At 53.0% G+C, this 18502-nt stretch overlaps 1 protein-coding gene across 3 annotated transcripts; it reads right to left on the bottom strand.

Moving 5' to 3' along the window:
* Window positions 1–1731: 1731 nt before the first annotated feature.
* PEF1 (penta-EF-hand domain containing 1) lies at window positions 1732–17564 on the bottom strand. Of its 3 annotated transcripts, none has more exons than XM_060625132.3 (6): window positions 17316–17441; window positions 8108–8408; window positions 5015–5170; window positions 4402–4545; window positions 3939–4002; window positions 1732–2734 (listed from the first exon to the last, which is right to left on the bottom strand). In XM_060625132.3, exons 1-6 carry the CDS (start codon window positions 17337–17339, stop codon window positions 2407–2409), a joined length of 1017 nt encoding a protein of 338 aa, XP_060481115.2. In that variant the 5' UTR covers window positions 17340–17441; the 3' UTR covers window positions 1732–2406. The 3 variants fall into 3 exon arrangements, with proteins under 3 accessions (XP_060481115.2, XP_060481116.2, XP_081652570.1); XM_081796444.1 differs by having other exon boundaries at window positions 2596–2734; window positions 3939–4066; window positions 17316–17564; XM_060625133.3 differs by lacking the exon at window positions 3939–4002.
* Window positions 17565–18502: the final 938 nt, after the last annotated feature.

Below are 18502 nucleotides of genomic sequence, written 5' to 3'. Positions count from 1 at the left end.
AGTGCGGTCTGAAGCACCGCTCTGCTGAGAGGGCGGGAGGCATCTGGCAGGGGCCGGCTCGGCCGTGCGCACCGCCGGCTCTGCTTAACTTGATTAATGGAGCTTCGGGCTCCCTCTGACCTCACCCGTCAAGAAATGGGGCGAAGGCACGGTCCTGCCAGGGGCCCAGCCCGGGAATGCTTTCGCACCCCTCCTCTTAGACATCACGCTTTCCAAGAGCAGGTGGAAGGTACGGCCTAAGTATGTCATCCACCCCTTGGATGTGCGCTCACCAACCTGGCGCTCGTGGCCATTTTCACAGATGTGCGGTCATTGCCAGGTGGGACGGGCTGCCCTCTCCTTCCGCACTCCTGCTGGCCTCAGGATCCAAAGCTGTGTGTGGAGTTTCGTGTAGCCGGGCTCGGAGGTCCAGTGGGCAGAGTGAGGTGTGAGGGCTGGACCCGAGCTCGGAACCACTTACCCACAGGGACCAACCCACGGGGACGAACCCAGGCCTGGGGCTCCTCGGCCCTGGCCTAGCACAAGGCTGACACTATGATTGGCACCATTCTAGAGGCAGGTTTCGGTAGACACTTGGCTCAGTGGGAGCAAAGAAACAACAGAAGCTTCCCCTAATGGCCTCATTTCTACTCTACCCTGCTGGCTGAACTCAGTCGCCCGAGGCCTCCCTTTGGGGGGATTCGGATGAGCTGGAGAAAATTCAGAGGACCAGGATACCCAGGTGAGAGCTGCTGAAGCACCCGGGACCACCCAGCCCAGGGAAGGAAGGCCCGGGGAACACATGATGGCACGTTCCAGGTATCTAGAAGCTTGGCATGCAGAAAGGGGTGATACAGGTTCTGGGTGACCCAAGACAGAAAACCATAGTCATGGGTGGTGTTTTCAAGGTGGCAGGATTTGGAATCCCATCAGGAAGAAGTGCTGCTTGTCGAAGAGGAAGCTTGTTTCCTGGAAGGGCACTGAGCTGTCCCCGGAGGATGGCAAGCAGAGGCGGGACTCAGGGTGGGGCAATGGGGGATCTGGCCCCGGGTGGAGGCTGGTCTGGTGCCAGGATTCTAGCACATGGCAGCCCAGGGGACAACAGGGCTGAACTGGCTGAGCCCGGCAAACCTACTGGGCTCACTGAGCTGCTTCCCCCAAGCACCCAGTGCAGGGACAAGAGCTTTCTTATCTTCATCACCCAAAGCAAAAGGATTATCACACTGGTGCCCGTGATAAAGTCCCCCAACAAACCAGAATGTCTGGTGTCTTAGCTTTTGATTGAAATTCTGTCAGATCACTACAGACATTTGGTGTAGACTGGTTATCATGCTGATCTAAGGATCTAGCTGGCAAGCACAGATGTCTGTGCTTAATAAAAATGGGGGGAAAGTTATGACTTAATAAATGCAGTTTGTCTGCAAGATAAAACTAAGGCTTGAGATAATGAAAAAGCCATGCTGTGAAAAGTTTAGGGCGGCTGCCCGTAGCCTACCACGCCAGCCCTAAAACTGTTATCAAACACAGCTGGCTTCTTGAAGTGAACCCGGCCAGTCCCTACATTTCAACTTCACCCTGGCAAATGGCACCAGCCCCACGTGGGCCATGTCCCCCCGAGACACTTCTTTCTGCATGGTGTGGCCTACGCTATGTACTTATATATGCGGTGAACGAGGCAGAGACGAGTGGCTGAATGGGCACGCACACGGGGGTGTGAACTGGAGCCAGGAAGTGTGACGGAAAACGTGGAACTCCAGAGTTCTGTCCTTTTATTGAGCTTACAGTTTCACTGAACTTTTGGCCCCGAAAGAAAAAACACACAACTTAAAAAAACAGCATTGGCAGTGGGAGGTGACAACTGTCCCCTGGGGATTGAAGCCGAGCAGAGAATGGCAGGCAAGTGAGGGGTCCGAGCTGCAGAGGGGTAGCCTGGCCAAGGGTGCCCAGAGAGCAGGCGGTCCAAGCCCCCGAGCAGGGCCAGCAGCCAGGCAGCTACAAGACAACACACGTGGATTTGGGGGCACGGGGGTGGTGGAATCCAAGCCACTTGGTCCCGCGGACAAACCTCCCTCGTGCTTGGTCAGCTTCCACTTCGGAGAAACTGGGTTCATCTGACAAGACGGTATGGGTGAAGGGACTCAGGTGCCAATGGCATGAGGCTGATGATCACTTACCCCTGGTGTCAGGGCGGAGAAGTGACAGCTAGAGGCTAGAGCCCAGCGGACTGGACACTAACTGGCATCTTCTGCTCCTGGCACGAGGCTGGGCCATTGAAATACTCAGGGCTCCAAGGGCATTCAACGTCCAGTCCTCTCTTTGGCCACCTCCTGTGTGGCCTCAGCCTAGGTCCCCACTATTTGGTGACTGACACAAGACTCCCAGCCCTCTTCGGGAACAGCGCTGCATCAGGCAAGGGAGAATCTTTTTCTAGGAGGGACAGGAAAAGCGGAGAGGCCCGCATGCCTCTCCCGCTCTAAGGGGCCAGGAAAGGCCCCTGGTACACTCCACTCTACAGATGGGCTGGGTCATAGCATCCGAGAAGCTGTCATGGTGACGAAGTCCTCGAAGCTGAGCCGAATGGTGCCCTGTACAGCTGTGTCCTTCTCCCGGAAAGCCTCGGTCAGCACCTGCAGCTGGGTGCACACCTGGATGAAGCGGTCTAGCTGCATGGTGGGGTTGGCAGAGCGCGGGCAATAGCGGGAGACCAGGAGCTGGGTGAACTGGGGGCTCAGGTTGTAGCCCATTTGGGACAGAGCTGCAGGGGAGGGAGGGGCACAGAGAGCAGACACAAAACCTTACCACGAGCACCACCATCCACCAGCTCCGTGGAGCACAGCAGTGCAGGGGACTTGGAGGAGATGAGCGCCAAAACGGAGAGGACAGAGGTCCCTAGGGTCTGTCCAAGATGGTGGGAGCACAAAAGGGGCTCTAGCTGGATGGTGCCCTTAGCTGGAAAGCTCCCATCCCTTTCTCCAAATCTCCACTACTGTCTGTTCAGTCGGGCCCACGGGGTCCCAGAAGGACACGGGGCTAGCTCTTCTGTGACTCATGTGCATTACAGAAGGAAGCCCGCGCCCCTGGGACCAACCTTCCCGGGGCAGACATCAGAGGCGGTACGACAGAGTAGACCTGACAAAGTCCTGCTCCGTAGTCGAGACAGCCCTTCAGCAAGTTGCTTACCCTTGCTAAGCCCCTGTCTTATCATCCCTAAAATGGGAATAATACTTACCTTGTAGGTTCTAGTAAGGATTAAAGGAGGTGATCCTATAAAGCACTTGTCGCGGTGCCTGACACATAACAACGCATTGTTATTTGTTAAAAATAATCAAATCGTCTTCCTCTCCCCAGGCGAGGCTGCTGGGCAGTTCCAAGGTCACGGCCTGCGTGCCGCTCTCTGTCCCTCCACCTGGGAGGCTTCCTTTGTTCCTCTCTGCACATCTACCAGCCCAGGCTAAAAGCTCCCCTTTTGCTATGTGGCCCTTGGGGAAGTTGCCTAAACTAAGCCTCAGTTTTCTCACCTGTAAAGGGGCAATGATAAGAGATTCCTCACCTAAGAGTGGGGAACAATAAACAGTAGCTATTGCACGGGCAGAACAAGTGATGTAACATATCAGAAGCGCTTCATACAGTGCCTGGCACACAGCAAGCGCTCCGGAAGTACCGATTTTGGTGGAAACGTCACCCTCGCCAATATCCGTGACAGGACCCGGCATGATCAGTATAGGTCATCTCTGGTTCCTTCAACCAGGGCACAGACATGGTGAGCTCACCCCCACCCAGAGCTCCTCAGTCTGACTGAAATCCACAGTCAAGCAAGGAGGGGACCAGGTTCTCAGGAAGCCCTTTCCCCCTCCCAGGTGGCAAAGCTCCCTGTCAGATTCTTATCACCCCACTAACCACCCATCTTGTAGAGTCAGAAATGGAACCAGACCTGGAGCTACGGCCTCAGGCCATCTTACCCGAATGCAACTTTTAGCGTGGTCTGGATCCCAGGGTTGGGAAGGAAACTGCCTTCTAGCAGAGCTGGTAACAAAAACCACCTTTCTGAGTCCTTTTACAGGGCTCTTTCCATTCTGCATGCTAGAAACTAGAGAGGAAAGAGCCACACAGGCCACACACACTGGTCTCAAAGTGACCTGGGCCACCGAGCTCCCATCCCCGAGGCTCCCTGCTGGCTGGTCTCTCTCATCTAGTGGTGCCAGGAGTCCAGCCCCGATCCCGGAACCAGGTGCCCTCTTGCCCTGGATCTTGGCTCACTGTCCCAGCCTGATCACAGAAGGGATGGGGAAGGGACCCATGCTGAGTTTTAGAGTGTAGGTGGACATGTGGGAGTCAGAGGCTAGAGAAAACCCCCTTCCCTGCATAGGGAGTAAATGGAAAAGTCTAGCTCTGCCTGTGCAGAGTCCCCACCGTGGCCCTCACCTTGCTGCAGCTCGGTGTAGCTGATGGAGCCCGAGCGGTCCCGGTCATACTGCTGAAAGAGGTTCTTCCACTGCTGGATGAACTTCCACAGAGCCGAGAAACCATAGATGTCGATGCGGCCTGACTTCGTCTTGTCAAACATGTCTTGGGTGGAGACGGGGTGGAGGGAAGAAAAGCTTCAAGACTGAGGGCCGAGGGTCCGCGGGTACAACCCAGGCCGGAGTAGGAGACTCCACAGAGCCACGGGCCCGAGGCCCAGATGCTTGCACCTGAGACATACTCTCATCAAGTGTTGCCACCCTCAGCTCTAGCCCTTCCAGAACTGCGTATTCTCTGTACGCTTGGCAGCTGACCCCCTCTGTGCCATCTGCTACCAGGGCAGGGGGTCCCACTCTGCAGAACGGAAAACGGCATGTGACTCAGCGGGGTCCGGAACTTGAGAAAAGATCTCAGGGAAGGAGCTCTCAGTCTAGAGGATCTCACCTTGAACCCAACTTCCTGCCTGAAATCCTCCCTGGCAGGAAGATTTCTCCTCAGAATGGCTGCCCAGCCACCATCAGGTCTCAGGTGGCACTGCCCCAGCTCGAGCCCACGGGGAAGGGCTAGGACTCACTTATCATCATGAGGCACGTCTCGTCGTTGAACGAGGACCAGTTGGAGTTGACCAGAGCCTGCTTCAGCTCCTTGATGGAGATGTAGCCACTGTGATCAGAGTCTACGGACTGGAACCAGGAGTAAGCCTCAGGATCCACGTTGGGAGGAACACCACCTGCGGGAAGGGGTGCAAGCCAGAGGAATTAGTCACAGGTCTCAAGGCCAGTGTGAAGAAATACTGGGGAGGGCCGGCCTCGGTGCCTCGCTGGTGATGGGTTTTCCTTACCCACAAAGCCTCACAGGTCCACCGACCCCATCTCCCCTTAAGCCAACAGCCTTGTTCTCATGGAAGAGGACCTTCGGTGCAGACTCAACGAGTATTTGCAGCCGGCTTCTACTCTGTGAACCTGCTGGGCTTTTCCTACAGTGTTCCAGTCATTTCTCTCTTTGATCTTAAGTTTCTAAGGAACAGGGACTTTCCGGCTGACTGAGAATTCTCTGCAAAGAAGGATTATCTCTTCCCCAAAGACCGGCAACCCAAAAACATTTGCTGAGCAGCTACCAGGCACAGCCCAGGGATGAATATTTTGACAGTCACAGCAGCAAGGGGCCCTCTGGTGTGGGAATCAGGTCCGATCCAGGTCTGATCTTCCTGGCACGGTGACAGCTGACATATTCTATCAGGAGTCACCAGAGTGTGCGTGGCCACAGAACTCTACCTCTTCTTGTTCCCCATCACCTCCAACGCGAGGACCCATCCCCAAACCTCCCTGGAGACATCTCTGACACCTCCTCACCCCCACACACCCAGAGAGAGCTGCCCGGTTCTGTAAGATCCACACACAGGTGCCTCCTCCCCGTTCCGACGCACCTGCACTGGTTCAGACACCTCTCACGTGGATTGTTGTAACAAACCAAAATGCCTAACCAACCCATCCTTACAGCTACTCTCCGCCACCCTGTCCCTTTAGAGTAATCTCCAAAATTAACTCAGTTCTAACCCATTACCCCTCGCCTCAACTCAAACCTCTTTCAAGGCTCCCCACCGCCTGCAAAATAAAGTCCAGCATCCTTAACACAGCATGCCAGGCCCTCCCGCAACGTGGTCCCAAATAAAATGCCGTTCCTTCCATAAAGCCTTCCCTGTTCTTCCAACTCTGGACCGGCTTCCTTCCCCTCTCCTTTGTACTCCTTCTCTCTTGTTTTATTTTATTAGTTTTTAAAAACTTTATTTTTTTGAGAGACAGAGTGTGCACGAGTGGGAGAGGGACAGGGAGAGAGGGAGACAGAATCCCAAGCAGGCTCCGCACCATCAGCACAGAAGCTTGGATGCATGAACCGTGAGGTCATGACCTGAGCCAAAACCAAGAGTCGGATGCTTAACCGGCTGAGCCACCCAGGCGCCCCTGGATCAGGCTTTAGGAAGCGCTGTTCCAGGGAGTCACTAGCCGCACTGGAAAGGAGACAAAGGTGGCCACACGAGGGGAAGCCGCAGATGGCGAGCAGCGAAAGGTATGAGGCACATTTCTCCTCTCTCTGCGGCCCTAGAGATGATCTCTGGCCTCAGGCCCTATGGGGATAAGCCTCCCAGAGAGGGGTTCCTTCCCCTGCAGTGACCTCATGTGGGCTCACAGACGAGATTTCAAAAGGACGAGGGACTCCGCCATGAAGCTGCTGGGCTGAAAGCAAACAGCCAGAAGCTCTGAGCTCTGACAAGATAAATGCCACTGCCTCGGTGTTTAGAACCCCCAAGGTGTGAGCATCTCCCTCGGGGCCGCCCGCCTGGGAACGAGCGCGAAGATGCTGCAGCCGCCCAGCGGGGCCGCTCCCTGGAGGCCGTGCAGGTGTGCCAGGGCGGTTCTAGATGCCGTGCTGCTGGCTTGGTCTCCCGGGGGTAAGCGTTCTGTGAAGAGGCTGAGTCCGTGAGGACACAGGGACCCAGGCACTCCCCCTCCCTGACCCCCTGTCTGCGGCCACTTGGAAATTTGCACTGAGCCTGAGGCCGCCCACCAGGATTCTCTGCTTCCACTGGATCTCCAAGCCCCCCTCCCCCCGCCGCCCACCTTGTCCAGTACCTCACCTTCACTATCTTTGATCTTTATTCTCCCTGCGGCATTCTCCTGCCTGTCTCAGTACCTCCCAGTGGTAAGGCCCTCGTCACACGTGCTACCCCATTACATGCGGAATACCTCCTTGCTGAGATGTCCCCGAACGAGTCCTGTCACAGCACAGTGGGTACTAAGGCCTTCCCGCCGTGCCCAGCGTTCACCTGCACCTTCTCATCGAATCCTCGTTAATAATCTCGTCAGGTCATGGCATTCACCCATTTTACGCGTGTGGACAAGGAGGCACAAACTTCACAATGAGGTGAAGTGATCTGGTCAGGTCAGTACGTGGTCTGGTATCAAAAGCCCGGGTTTTCAACAACTTCACTACCTTGCCTTTCTACACATAAGGGCCAATCTCCCTCCCCCAGAAATGGGTCCTCCCCGCGGTGCACTGCCTCCAGTTGTTTGGCGACTCCCCCGCCCCTCCCCTGTAAGAGTGCCGTACGCCCTCTCCACTGCCTGGTGGCTTGTGGAGCCCCTCCGGGAGAGGACTATCCGTTCCCATCCTACAGATGGTAGGTCAGGCTTGACCAGGGGCTGTGGTGGGGCCAACAGAACGCGGGTGGAAGAAGATGTGAAGAACTTCAGCGCAGGAACTTTAAGGGGCACTGTGCTTTCCTGCCAGCCCTCCCCATCTTTCCTGCCACATCCGCAACATATCTCAGGGGCTGCTCCTTCAGCCTGGACGTGGAAAGCACAGACATGTGGCTCAGAACCTCGGCAGCCAAATCCTCAGCCGCTGACACGTAAGCAAGAGTAAGTGAGTGCGAGCGAGCGATAGAAATACACGTCTGCTGTTGTCAGCCGAAGTGATTTTGGAGTTGTTGTTACCACAGCAAGTTAACTAACACGTTCCTTGTTCTGCTGTTGCAAGCTGGAGCCAGAAGCAAGATGCTAGGGAGCCAGAGACGAGACTGCCCGCACACCCACAGGAAGGGCAAGGACGGGCCCCAGATAACTCAGAACAAGGTCAGAGGCACCTGGAGTCCAAGATCCCTACTCACCTGGAGGAGGTCCCTGTCCGTAAGGCCCGGGATGCTGGGCACCGTAGGAATTCGGAGGTGGCTGGCCATAGGGACCCCCCGGGGCCGCACTACCATATAGTCCTCCTGGAGTCCCAGGATTGGGGTGTCCATAGGGCCCTCCACCAGCCGGCGGTCCATAAGGGCCCCCGGGGGCAGGACCCCCGCCGTAACTGCCACCAGGGGGTACCCCACCGCCATACTGCCCTCCACCGTGGGGGGGTCCGGGGTAGTAGCTACCCGGAGGGGCTCCGGGTGCTTGTCCTCCAGCTCCTGGGCAGCCCTGTAACAAGAGCAAAATATCCATCAGAATGATAAGGCCGGAAACCAGCCACAGTCTGGCACTTTACAGTTACAAAGCACTGCCAATGCCACCGCCCTCTTGCAGCTGACCCCATAGGCAGGGCTGGAATTATGATCTCGCTGCTCAGACGGGCAACCTGAGGCTTCCAGAGAAGATAAAACTTAGCCAAGATCATACTGTCCACGACCTGTGAAGTCAGGGCTTGCCCTCCTGGCTCCCCTTCCTATCACGCCGAGGGGCTCCGTGGGGGCTGGGATCGTGTCTGGTTTGCCACTCGTATCCCCAGCCCCCAGTGCCAAATGGATGGATGCTCGGTAAATATTTACTGAACAAATGAGGAGGTGAATGAATCAAAATCCCAAATCCTCATCCTGTGCTACCTCCAGCCCTATGTGGCGAATTCACGGCGCAAATGTGATTTGCACCACACACCCCGACCCTCTTCGATCACAGACGCTGTATCGGCAGCATGGCTTCCTTATTCTAGAAGAGCCTGAGACACAAAAGCATCTCACTCGTGACTCTGGGAGACAGGCAGGGGAGACCCTACTCCTCAGGCACCATAGTGCGATCGGTAAGAGGCAAAAAAGACCAGTCTGACTTCAGGCTCTGCCATTTATGAACTGGACTCATGACTTACCCTCTCTAAGCCTCAATATCCTCTGCTCTAAGTGGAAATAAAAATAGCGCCTATCCCAGGTTGGTATGTGAACGAAATGACACCGATCATGTGAAGTGCCCGACACAGGCCCTGGCACTCAAAACACATTAACCATTAATAACAGCACCGTGCTAGGCAGGAGGAAAGCCAGGTCCAGAAAAATCACGCATAGACCACGTGGAGGGGCTGGGACCAGGACCTGGGTCTCCTGGCTGTTGAGCCCAGGCCACGTGTATGGTAGCACACATACAAGGGGGTGCTCCCTCTCTTGTCCACGTCCCCACACCACTAGCCAGGGACCCGCAAACTCCGAGTGTTCAGCTACAGCTCCCTAAATGACAGAGGGCAGCCCCAGCACATCTGCAGACAGGCTGGGCTCAAAGGCATAGGGAGCGGCTGGGCCCAGCTCTGACGAGGGTACCATCTGGACGTGTTCTAGATAAACCTGTAACGCACACCAGCGGACTAGCTGCTGAGAGCCTGGACTTCCTCTTTTTATTGTGTTTGGTAGCTTCTGGGGCACCTTTCCTCAAGGCTAAGGCCAAATTCACACTTCATCTAAAGGAGGTCGGATTGCTCAAGGAAGGGAGGCTTCTTGAGGGAGGGCAGGAAGAGGTCCTTCCACCTTCCCCACTCGGCATCGTGGGGGCTTTTCCACCCTGGAAACTGCCAGAGCTAGCAGCAAGGCTCCTTCACGGTGAAGTCACAGACCAATCTCAATTCCAAACTCTGCACTCACCAGCTGAGTTCTCACCGTGGGCCACTGGCTTAATCTCCCCGTGCCTGTTTCCTCACAAGTAAAATATAATAATCTCTCCCTCACTGGAAGGTTCTGCTGATTACAAGAAATACATGCAGCAGAATTTTGTCGTTTAACTCTTAGCTAAAGACTCTTCTGATAAAATGTAATTTTAACAGATAAAAGAAAGTTGCTTTGGTAGAAGCGAGGTGGGGGTTTCAGAGCCCCGACCATGCTGGCCCCCTCTCTTGTCAGATCCTGAGGGAGCTCTGTAGAAACCTTATGGTGACTCGAAAGACAGTTTGAAAACCACTAAAGGGGGGCGCATGGGTGGCTCAGTCGGTTGAGCGTCCAACTTTGGCTTAGGTCTCACGGTTCAAGGGTTCGAGCCCCGCACCAGGCTCTATGCTGACAGCTCAGAGCCTTCGGATTCTGAGTCTCCCTCTCTCTCTGTCCCTCCCCTGCTCTCACTCTGTCTCTCTCTCTCTCAAAACTAAACATTAAAAAAAAGAAAAAAAGAAAAAAAAGAAAACCACCAATGTAAGAAAAAAAGTTCTCACAATAGTGCCTGGCAAAAGCAAACGATCTATAAATCTTGGCTGTTGTTATTATTATATTAATTATCATCGGCAAAGCCCTGGACCAGATAAATTCTTGGGGGGCGTGTATAAAGAAGCAGAACAGTCTGAAGGAGCAGTTAACTGAACAGTTAACTGAAGAGGCATGGAAACATTCTCCAACATCTAACAAAACAGCAGAAGGAAACGGGTGCTGCGAATGGATGCATAAGCCATGCGTCATGGGACCAGAAAGGAAAGAGGGTGAGATCAGGGGAGTTTCCAGGAGAAAGCCGCATTTGAGCTGGGACAAAAAGGGAGTTGGAGCAGTGTGATGGCAGGGGTGCCAGGAGGTGGTCATCTAACCTAACCCCTTCAGTTTATGGATGGGGTAACTAAGGAGAGGGGAAGGGAACCGCTCGAATCACACAAATCACAAGGAGCTGGAGGCAGAGGTGGAGGCAGACCACTCCCCACGACACCCATGCCCAGTGACTCCCAATGCCTCCTGCTACAGTGCTCTTTCCTTAAACAATAGGGCACAGGATTCCGGCGTAGGATGAGAAAAGGGGTGGGGGCCCTGCAGAGACTGGGCGCACCCAAAGAACAGGCCAGACCAAGGCAGGAAGTAGCTGCTCCGCAACAAGCCCTGTGAGCAAAGCCATAAACTGGACCTGGCCTAGGGCACCTGAGGCACAGGCCTTCCCCCTGGGAAATGCCCCCAGACCGCCAAAGCAGGTGTCGCCAGGCAGGTCTTCTGACCCTCCTGCTGTCACATTTCAGGGGCCTGCTGGGTCTGGTGCAGTCTGGCAGCAGCTAAACCCTTTCTGGTCTGCCCTGTGTTAGAGCCTTTACCTGTGCAGTTTATAGAGCACTTAGAGAGAGAGAGAGAGAGAGAGAGAGAGAGAGAGAGACACACACACACACACACGAGTGCTCCTGGAAGAATCCTGCCAACAGTCCTCCAACAGAAAAAGGAAGATTTTTCACACCTGTGAAATGACTTCATTCAGCAAGTATTTATAGAGTGACCACACCGTACTAGGTATGGGGTGGGGCAAAACTAAATAGGGCCTATCCCACTGTGGCCCATAGTGGTTATGATACAGTTTGATCCGTGCCATCAGAAAAGTCTACTTAACTGCTATCAAGGAGACATAAACAGAGTAATTTGTTCTGTTCATTGAATGACGGATGAGCAATCAAATGAAGAAATGCATGAAGTGGATCAAGGAAGGCTTCCTGGAGGAGGCAGGAGTGATACTGGAGGCGGCCTTGAAGGATGCACGCGCATTCCCTAAAAGGAAAGCAGGAAAGGACATTCCAGACAGGAGGGAGAAGATTGATGAAGGCACACATCTATGAGTGAGCACAGAGAGGTGGGGGAATGGCCTGAAAAGCAGGGGCGGGGACAAGAATGCAAAGTGAACTCAGAAAGGCTGGCTCTTTACAGGCTCCTTGACCAAGCTCCCCTCCTGCTGCATTTCTGTTAGCTGGTGAGTTACTGGTGTCTTAAGGTATTTTCTGTCTGTCTCTGCCTCCTCCATGCAACAGTGGGCTCCCCAAGGCCAGACACTGGGCCTCATTCATCATGGTACCCAGGGTCCAGCACAGTGCCTGGCACCTGCAAGCCTCCATAAATATTTGAACAGATGAATACCACTCTAAAGAGTTTGGGCTCTATGCCTGAGGAAACAGAGCGCCATAGAAGGGTTTCCAATGGAGGAGGAACGTGATCAGAGCGTTGTTTAGAGAATTAACCAGCAGCGGGGTGGAGGATGAGCTAGCGGGGGAGGCAGCAGCCCAGGTGCTAGGCAGGCAGGGCTTGAACCAGACAGCGGACTTAGACATGGAGCGAGCAGGATGGATTCTGAAGCTATTTCGGAGATAGGCTAGACATGACTTGACGACTAATTCGATTAGGGAGTAGATGGAGGGGGAAGGAAAGGGAAGTGTTTAGAATGACTCAGGTTTCCAGCGTGTACCCACGAAGGAACTGGAGCCTCCAGGCTGCGGAGGAAGTTTGGGGAAGATGGTTTCCAGGGTCACGGAGTTGTTAGTGAAGGTCTGAACCAGACATGAAAACCAGAGTCCCTGACTCCCTGTTCTTTCATGCTACTCCATGCTGCCAACCCTTTTGAGGCTTTTTCCGAGAGCATTTCATGCTGGTCAACACAAGACTGTGAAAGAAAGAAAAAGACGGGAGAAGTCCTGCAACCACGGTTCCCAAAGCATCACAGAAAACTATCCCTGGGTCTTTACTAAATGCAAATAAACATTTGATATACTGGGGCAGGGAAGGGGCAATTCACATTGTACTGAGGTTCTGCTAGGTGCTTCCAGTTCAACTGACCCTCACTGATCCTCAGTCCTGTGAGGAAGGGCTATTGCCCCCATTTTACAGATGAGAAAATTAAGGTACAGAGTTCACTAATGTGCCTGGGACAAACAACTAGAACAGATGAGCTGGGATTCAAAACGGGGCCTCTACTCTACCACCCTCTGCTGTGTTCACTCAATTGTGACTGAACAGGGACTGTCCTCAATGTAGCTGTCAAATATGAGGGATTTCTACAGTGGACAGGGCTGAAGCGGGAAGGTGGACTGGGTGATCTTTCAGACGCTTCAAGCCCGGAAATCAGGACTCAGAAGACTCTTACTCTTTTTCCAGCCCAGTGCCCAGACCTGATTTGAGAAGCACAGGACTGTAAGAGACCCCAAAGGCCCTCCAGTCCAACCTCTCAGTAGGTGATGGAATCTCTGCTGCACCATCTTGAACCTCTGTTTGCATTCATGCAAGTAGTGGGGAGCTCAGCTCCCCCTACAGGACCTACTCAAGAAGCTCTGTGTTTTCCTTCGGCTCTGAGCATTCATTCATTCTTCTACCCCCAAGACCCTCGTGGAGTTCAGAGATATCAAAGGCGGGTGCATGCCGAGTCCTGAGGGGGAAGGGAGTAGGCAGGCTGCCTTGCAAAGGGAGGCCTGTGCTCTGGGGCTGTCCCTCAAGTGTCTGCTGGAGGAGGCGACAGCCCATTCTAAGGGGTTAAACAATCAAGAAGACAGGAGTGGTCTGGGCATTCACCAGCAGAGCCTCCTAAAATATTTAAAAGGCCAGAAACCTGCAGCCAATAGACAGTGGGCCAAGAACTGTCCCAAGACTTCAATTACTGCCTCGGTGCTGACACTCCAAAATCGTCTGTCCAGTTCCATCTCTCCTGAGCTGCAGACCCACATATCCAACAACCTCCTGGATCTACTCTCCAAATGTATCCCTCCCTCTCGTCTCAGCGAACAGTACCTCCCACCCAGTCACCCAAACCTGAAACCTGAAACCCCAGTGCCCTCCTGGGCACCTCCTCTTTCCTCCCCTCCATCACCCCAATTAGGCACTGAGTTTTCTCAATTCTACCTCCCAAAGGCTTCTCAAATCCATTTCCACCAGGTCGCTGTTCTCTGTAATCAAGTTTACTTCAACAACTTTGAAACTGGTCTCCCTGCCTCGTCTCTCCTGCTTCAGTCCATTTTCACAGTGCCCCATGGTGCCAGCTCCAAAGCACAAAGGAGAGAAGACTCTTCAACAGCTCCCCTCATTAGTCAGGATGAAGTCCGCACTCCCTCGAAAGGCATACAAAGTCCTTTAGGATCTGGTCCTTGCTTACCTTTCTGGTCTCATTTCTTAGCCTTTCCCCCCTCTTCACTACATATTGATCTCCTGAAATTCCTCCAAGATATCGGGCTCTCTTTTCCCGACCTTTGTGCACGCTAGTCCCTTCGTTTTCTTCACTCAGCTAATGCCGATTGGTGATTCAGCTTTTGGCTTAAATGTCACCCCCTCTAAGATTTCCTCACCCCCAGACTTACTTAGATGTCCCTCCTGTGCTGTCCTAGTGCCTTACACTTACTCCCATTTAATATTTATCACACCGATTCTACAATTTATCCATCTGTATCACTCTTTCCTTGGAGTATTTATTACATGCCAAACACGACGCCAAGCACTTTACGTGGATTATCTCCTTTAATCTCTACAGTATCTCTTGAGGTAGGCTCTCTTATGACCCCATTTTAAAGAAGGGAAAACTGAGCCTTGGACTTTTTGCAAGAAACTTCTGCAAGGAAATGGCAGAGCAGGGATGTGCAGCCAAATCTCTCAGCCTCAGAGACCAAGCTCTCACCAAAACCCATCAAGGCTGCCCCCCTCCCACCCAGGACCAAAGAAAGCATACTTGATTTTATGATTTTATGACTCCCAACACCCAGTCCATGCTTGAGGACCCCACGGCTGGAGGCAGTGGAAAATGAGAGGAGTTTTGACTCCCAACAATAGGATGGAATCCTCCAGGGCCATGTACTTACTGGGTGAAGCGGGGCTGGTGTTAACTAAGCCTTTGGATGCTCTAAAACAACCAGGCACTTTCTTGGAATACCCTGGACCAGGAGGGACAGGCAGAGAAGGGTATAATGGGGGGATAAAAGCATTTCTTCTTCTATTCTAGACACATTTCTCTTCGGGCTCCTCTTCAGTATTTCACTCTGAGCATAAGCCCAAGCAGCATGGTAACAGCCACTGCGGGAGCAAGAGCCATCACCAGGCCCTGCACACCCTTGGTATCAGCAACGTGCCAAGCTCCCTGCAGGCTTCATCGTATTTTGTCTTGATTTCAGCCCTATGAAGGCAGAATCCTCCCTTTTATCATTCTTCCCTTTCTAAAGGTGAGGAAACTGAGGCTCAGAGCCCTCAGATGGTTTGTCCAAAGGCACATAACTGTTAAGTGCTAGAATTAGGATTCTAGCCCAGTTGTATCTAACCTGGAAGTTCAGGCTCTTAATTTCTATGTCATTGCCTCTAGGATGCATACAAATGAACTCCAGATGCTTATTAAGATGTAGATTCTTGGTTCCTTCCTGGGCACAGAATAGGTCTGAGGTGGAACCCAAAGGTGTGCTTTTTAAACAAGTTCCTAGGTGATCGTGACACAAACCATCCACCGAGAAACAAGGCGTGATGGCAATGTTTTCTCAAACTGTGTTTCTCCAGAATACTAGTGTTACCAAAAAAAAAATGACCAGACATTCAAAAAGCGGCCAGTTGAGGTGGGGGGGTGGGGGGGTGGTGGTGGCAGGGAGCTCCATGGTTAAGTAAGTTTAAGAAATACTGCATATTCTGGGGCGCCTGGGTGGCTCAGTTGTGTCGAGCATCTGACTTCAGCTCAGGTCATGATCTCACACCTTGTGAGTTCGAGCCCCGCATCGGGCTCTGTGCTAACAGCTCAGAGCCTGGGTCTCCCTCTCCCTCTACCCTTCCTCCACTCATGCTTGGTCTCTGTCTCAAAAATAAATAAACATTAAAAAAAAAAATACTGCATATCCCAGTCCTCTCTGGCAGATTTACAAAGCATATTAACAAATTAAGAATTCAGAGATGCCCCATGTTGAATAAACTTATTCAGTTGTATTTAACAGACTATTTCCCAAACCTACCTAAACCACAGAATCTTCCTCTATTAGCAATACCTATTAACATTTCATAAGATCCAACAAATGGAATGGAACTTCAGAAACCCTGCTAGGTTATACTTCCTCCTGACCTCGGCCCATGCCAGCCTTTTTTTTTTTTTTTCTACCTCTGCTAGATACGCAATGAAAGGAGTTCTAAGTTCTAGCCCTCACTTGCTACATGTGACCTTGAGCAAGCCACTTAACTTCTTTGGGCTCCTTCCTCAGCTATAAATTGGGGATAATAATCTCTGCTAGAGATTCGGCCTACAGGACCTTCATCACTGAGATAATAAAGGTCCAAATACTGTGTACAAAAGCCAGAGTGCCACACTTCCTCACCACTCTTTTGGCACGTGACTATACTCAGCGGAATGCTAATATCCCATATATTTGTTTTCCAATTTTCCCTGCATGGGTTTTATCTCCTAAATTAGTATGACCTTGGGCAACTCGAGAGCCCTCCCTGGGCTTTGGTTTCTTAAAATGAGGGTATTTGAGGAACCCCGCCCCACCACTGGCTTTCTAGGAGTGTAGAAAAAAATCAAAATAGTTACACTTTTAGAAGTACCAAATGCTTTACAAGCATGACTTCATTACTCTTCCTAGCAGCTCTATGAAGTAGACCCTATTACTGGGCCCTATTTTACTAAGGGGGAAACAGGCTCACAAAGGCAATACACCCTTGCCTAGCTGCTCAAAACTATTTACGTGATGGAGTCAAGGTGTGAGCTTTCCTCTGACTCCAAGCTGAACTTTAACCACTCTACCAATCTGTCGTCCAACAAAGGATTACGGCGACAGAATCCCCTTGCTGTGATGTTCTTGGCTGGATCAAAATGGGCTGGAGGTGGGCAAGGGCATGTTGCTGAGGCTTCCGGGTTCTGCTGCCTGCCTAGAGACTTCAGATGAGTTCTGCCTTCTCTGGGATTCACTTTTCCTATGCGTGAAACGGAAGTGTTAGACTAAGTAAGCAAGGTCACTCGTGGAACCCGCGAAAACCACAGATTCTCCTGATTGTTCGCATGCAGTATGTCAGGGTGTGTTTTTCTCCGACGCCCCCAACGATGCCGACGAAACCAGTGCTCTCAATGTTCTGTTGGCGTTGGTGAGGCCGCAGGGAGCCCCCGCGGGACTCCTGAGAAGGTGTGGGGCCCAAGCGGAGCCCAGCCTGATTACGTGGGGTCCAAGGTCCCCAAATCCTCGCCGGCGCGACGTCAGAGGGGGCGCGACGCGACCTCCCAGACCTGTAGCACTGCGTGACGTGAGACGGGCGCGACCGACCAGCCCTTTTGCCTTCTCTCCCGCGCGAGACCTCACTGAAGCCAGCTTCAGCGTGGGAAGGGCGCGGAGAAAGCCGGGAGAAAGCAAAGCAGGGCCGGGGCCTGGATTCGGCGAGGCCCCTCCTGGAATCGCCCGCCCCCGACACTCACCTGCCCGTACGGATAGCTGGCCATGGCGACTCGACGTCACACGCCGGCGGTGGGCGGAGCTTCCCGGTCCTAAACCTGCCCCGCCTGGGCCTGGGGGCGGGCACGCTTCTAATTGGGTGCCCGTCGCTGTCTATCCTGGGCGCACGGGCCGTCGGGAGTGACGCTACAGGGCGATGGTCGGGTGCCTCGCGGAGAGGCCCGAGGAGCTAAGGGCTGGGTAGAGGTTTCCGGAAATCTTGTTCGCTGTGTTCGCGGTGCTGTTGCTCCCTTTCCTGACCTAGCCTAGGCCCCAGGGCTGCTCAGACCCGGGTATTTGGTGAGAAGCTTGGGTCGGTTGTTGCAGTGGTGGCCATGTTTTAACCTGGCAAATGGGACGCGTGATAGTGGTGTAGTTTCAGTTGTCAGTCACTCTTAAGTTTCCGCCCGCCGGAGGAGGGCCCAGGCGGTTGCCGTGACAACGGGAAACAGCCCCAGGCCTCCTGGAAAGGACGGAGGCAACAGCGAAGTACTTCGCTCTAATGTCAGGACAGCATGTGCCAATTAGTAGGTTTGGAGTGAGATTTGTGGTCTTTGGAGAGGAAAATCCCCCGCTGTCAGAGGAGGAAAATTAGATCACGTAGGGTCTCTTCTTTCCTAAAATGGGGATCCTAAGGCCCAGAGAGACAGTGACTTGCCCTAGTTCACAGTAGGTTGGGGCAGAGGTGGCCTAGAACTGGTGTCCATGGATGCCCATTTCTCAGCAGCTCCTGTACCTAGTACAGTGCCTGTCATAGCTCCTGTACCTGTCATAGCTCCTGTACCTAGTACAGTGCCTGGCACTGTAGTTTTTAAAAACTCAATAAAGGAAGTGTTACGAAGTGCTATCCATTCCAGCCCACCTATCTAACCATCTAGCCAGGCATTTTCCAAAATCATTGTGCTGATCATGCTATTTGCCCACTGAACAGCCTACAATGGTTCCTCTTCATCTGCACCTACAAAAAAGGCCCAGCCTCTTCATTCTGGCACCCCAGGCCCTTCACAATGTGACCCAGTCTCATTGGCACTTGGTCTCACTGTCACTGTGCTGTAGTCCAGCCTGTCTCATGTAAGAGTTCTCTTTGATGTTTTCCCCTAAAACTCATTCCTCTCCTTCATCTCAGAAAATTCACCAAGACTCCCAGGCCAGAAACCTAGGATTGTTCTAG

Source organism: Panthera onca, chromosome C1, assembly GCF_046562875.1.
Source record: "Panthera onca isolate mPanOnc1 chromosome C1, mPanOnc1 haplotype 2, whole genome shotgun sequence".
NCBI lineage: Eukaryota > Metazoa > Chordata > Mammalia > Carnivora > Felidae > Panthera > Panthera onca.
This window is presented reverse-complemented; position numbering and strand designations above follow the sequence as displayed.

Excerpts from the sequence above, each read along its gene's own strand:
- PEF1 (XM_060625132.3), bottom strand. The coding sequence starts at position 17,339 with ATGGCCAGCTATCCGTACGGGCAG. Across the intron at positions 4,546-5,014 it reads GACGTGCCTCATGATGATAA|ACATGTTTGACAAGACGAAG; the intron begins GTGAGTCCTAGC and ends TCTCCACCCAAG. Across the intron at positions 4,003-4,401 it reads CTACACCGAGCTGCAGCAAG|CTCTGCTAGAAGGCAGTTTC; the intron begins GTGAGGGCCACG and ends TTTTGTTACCAG.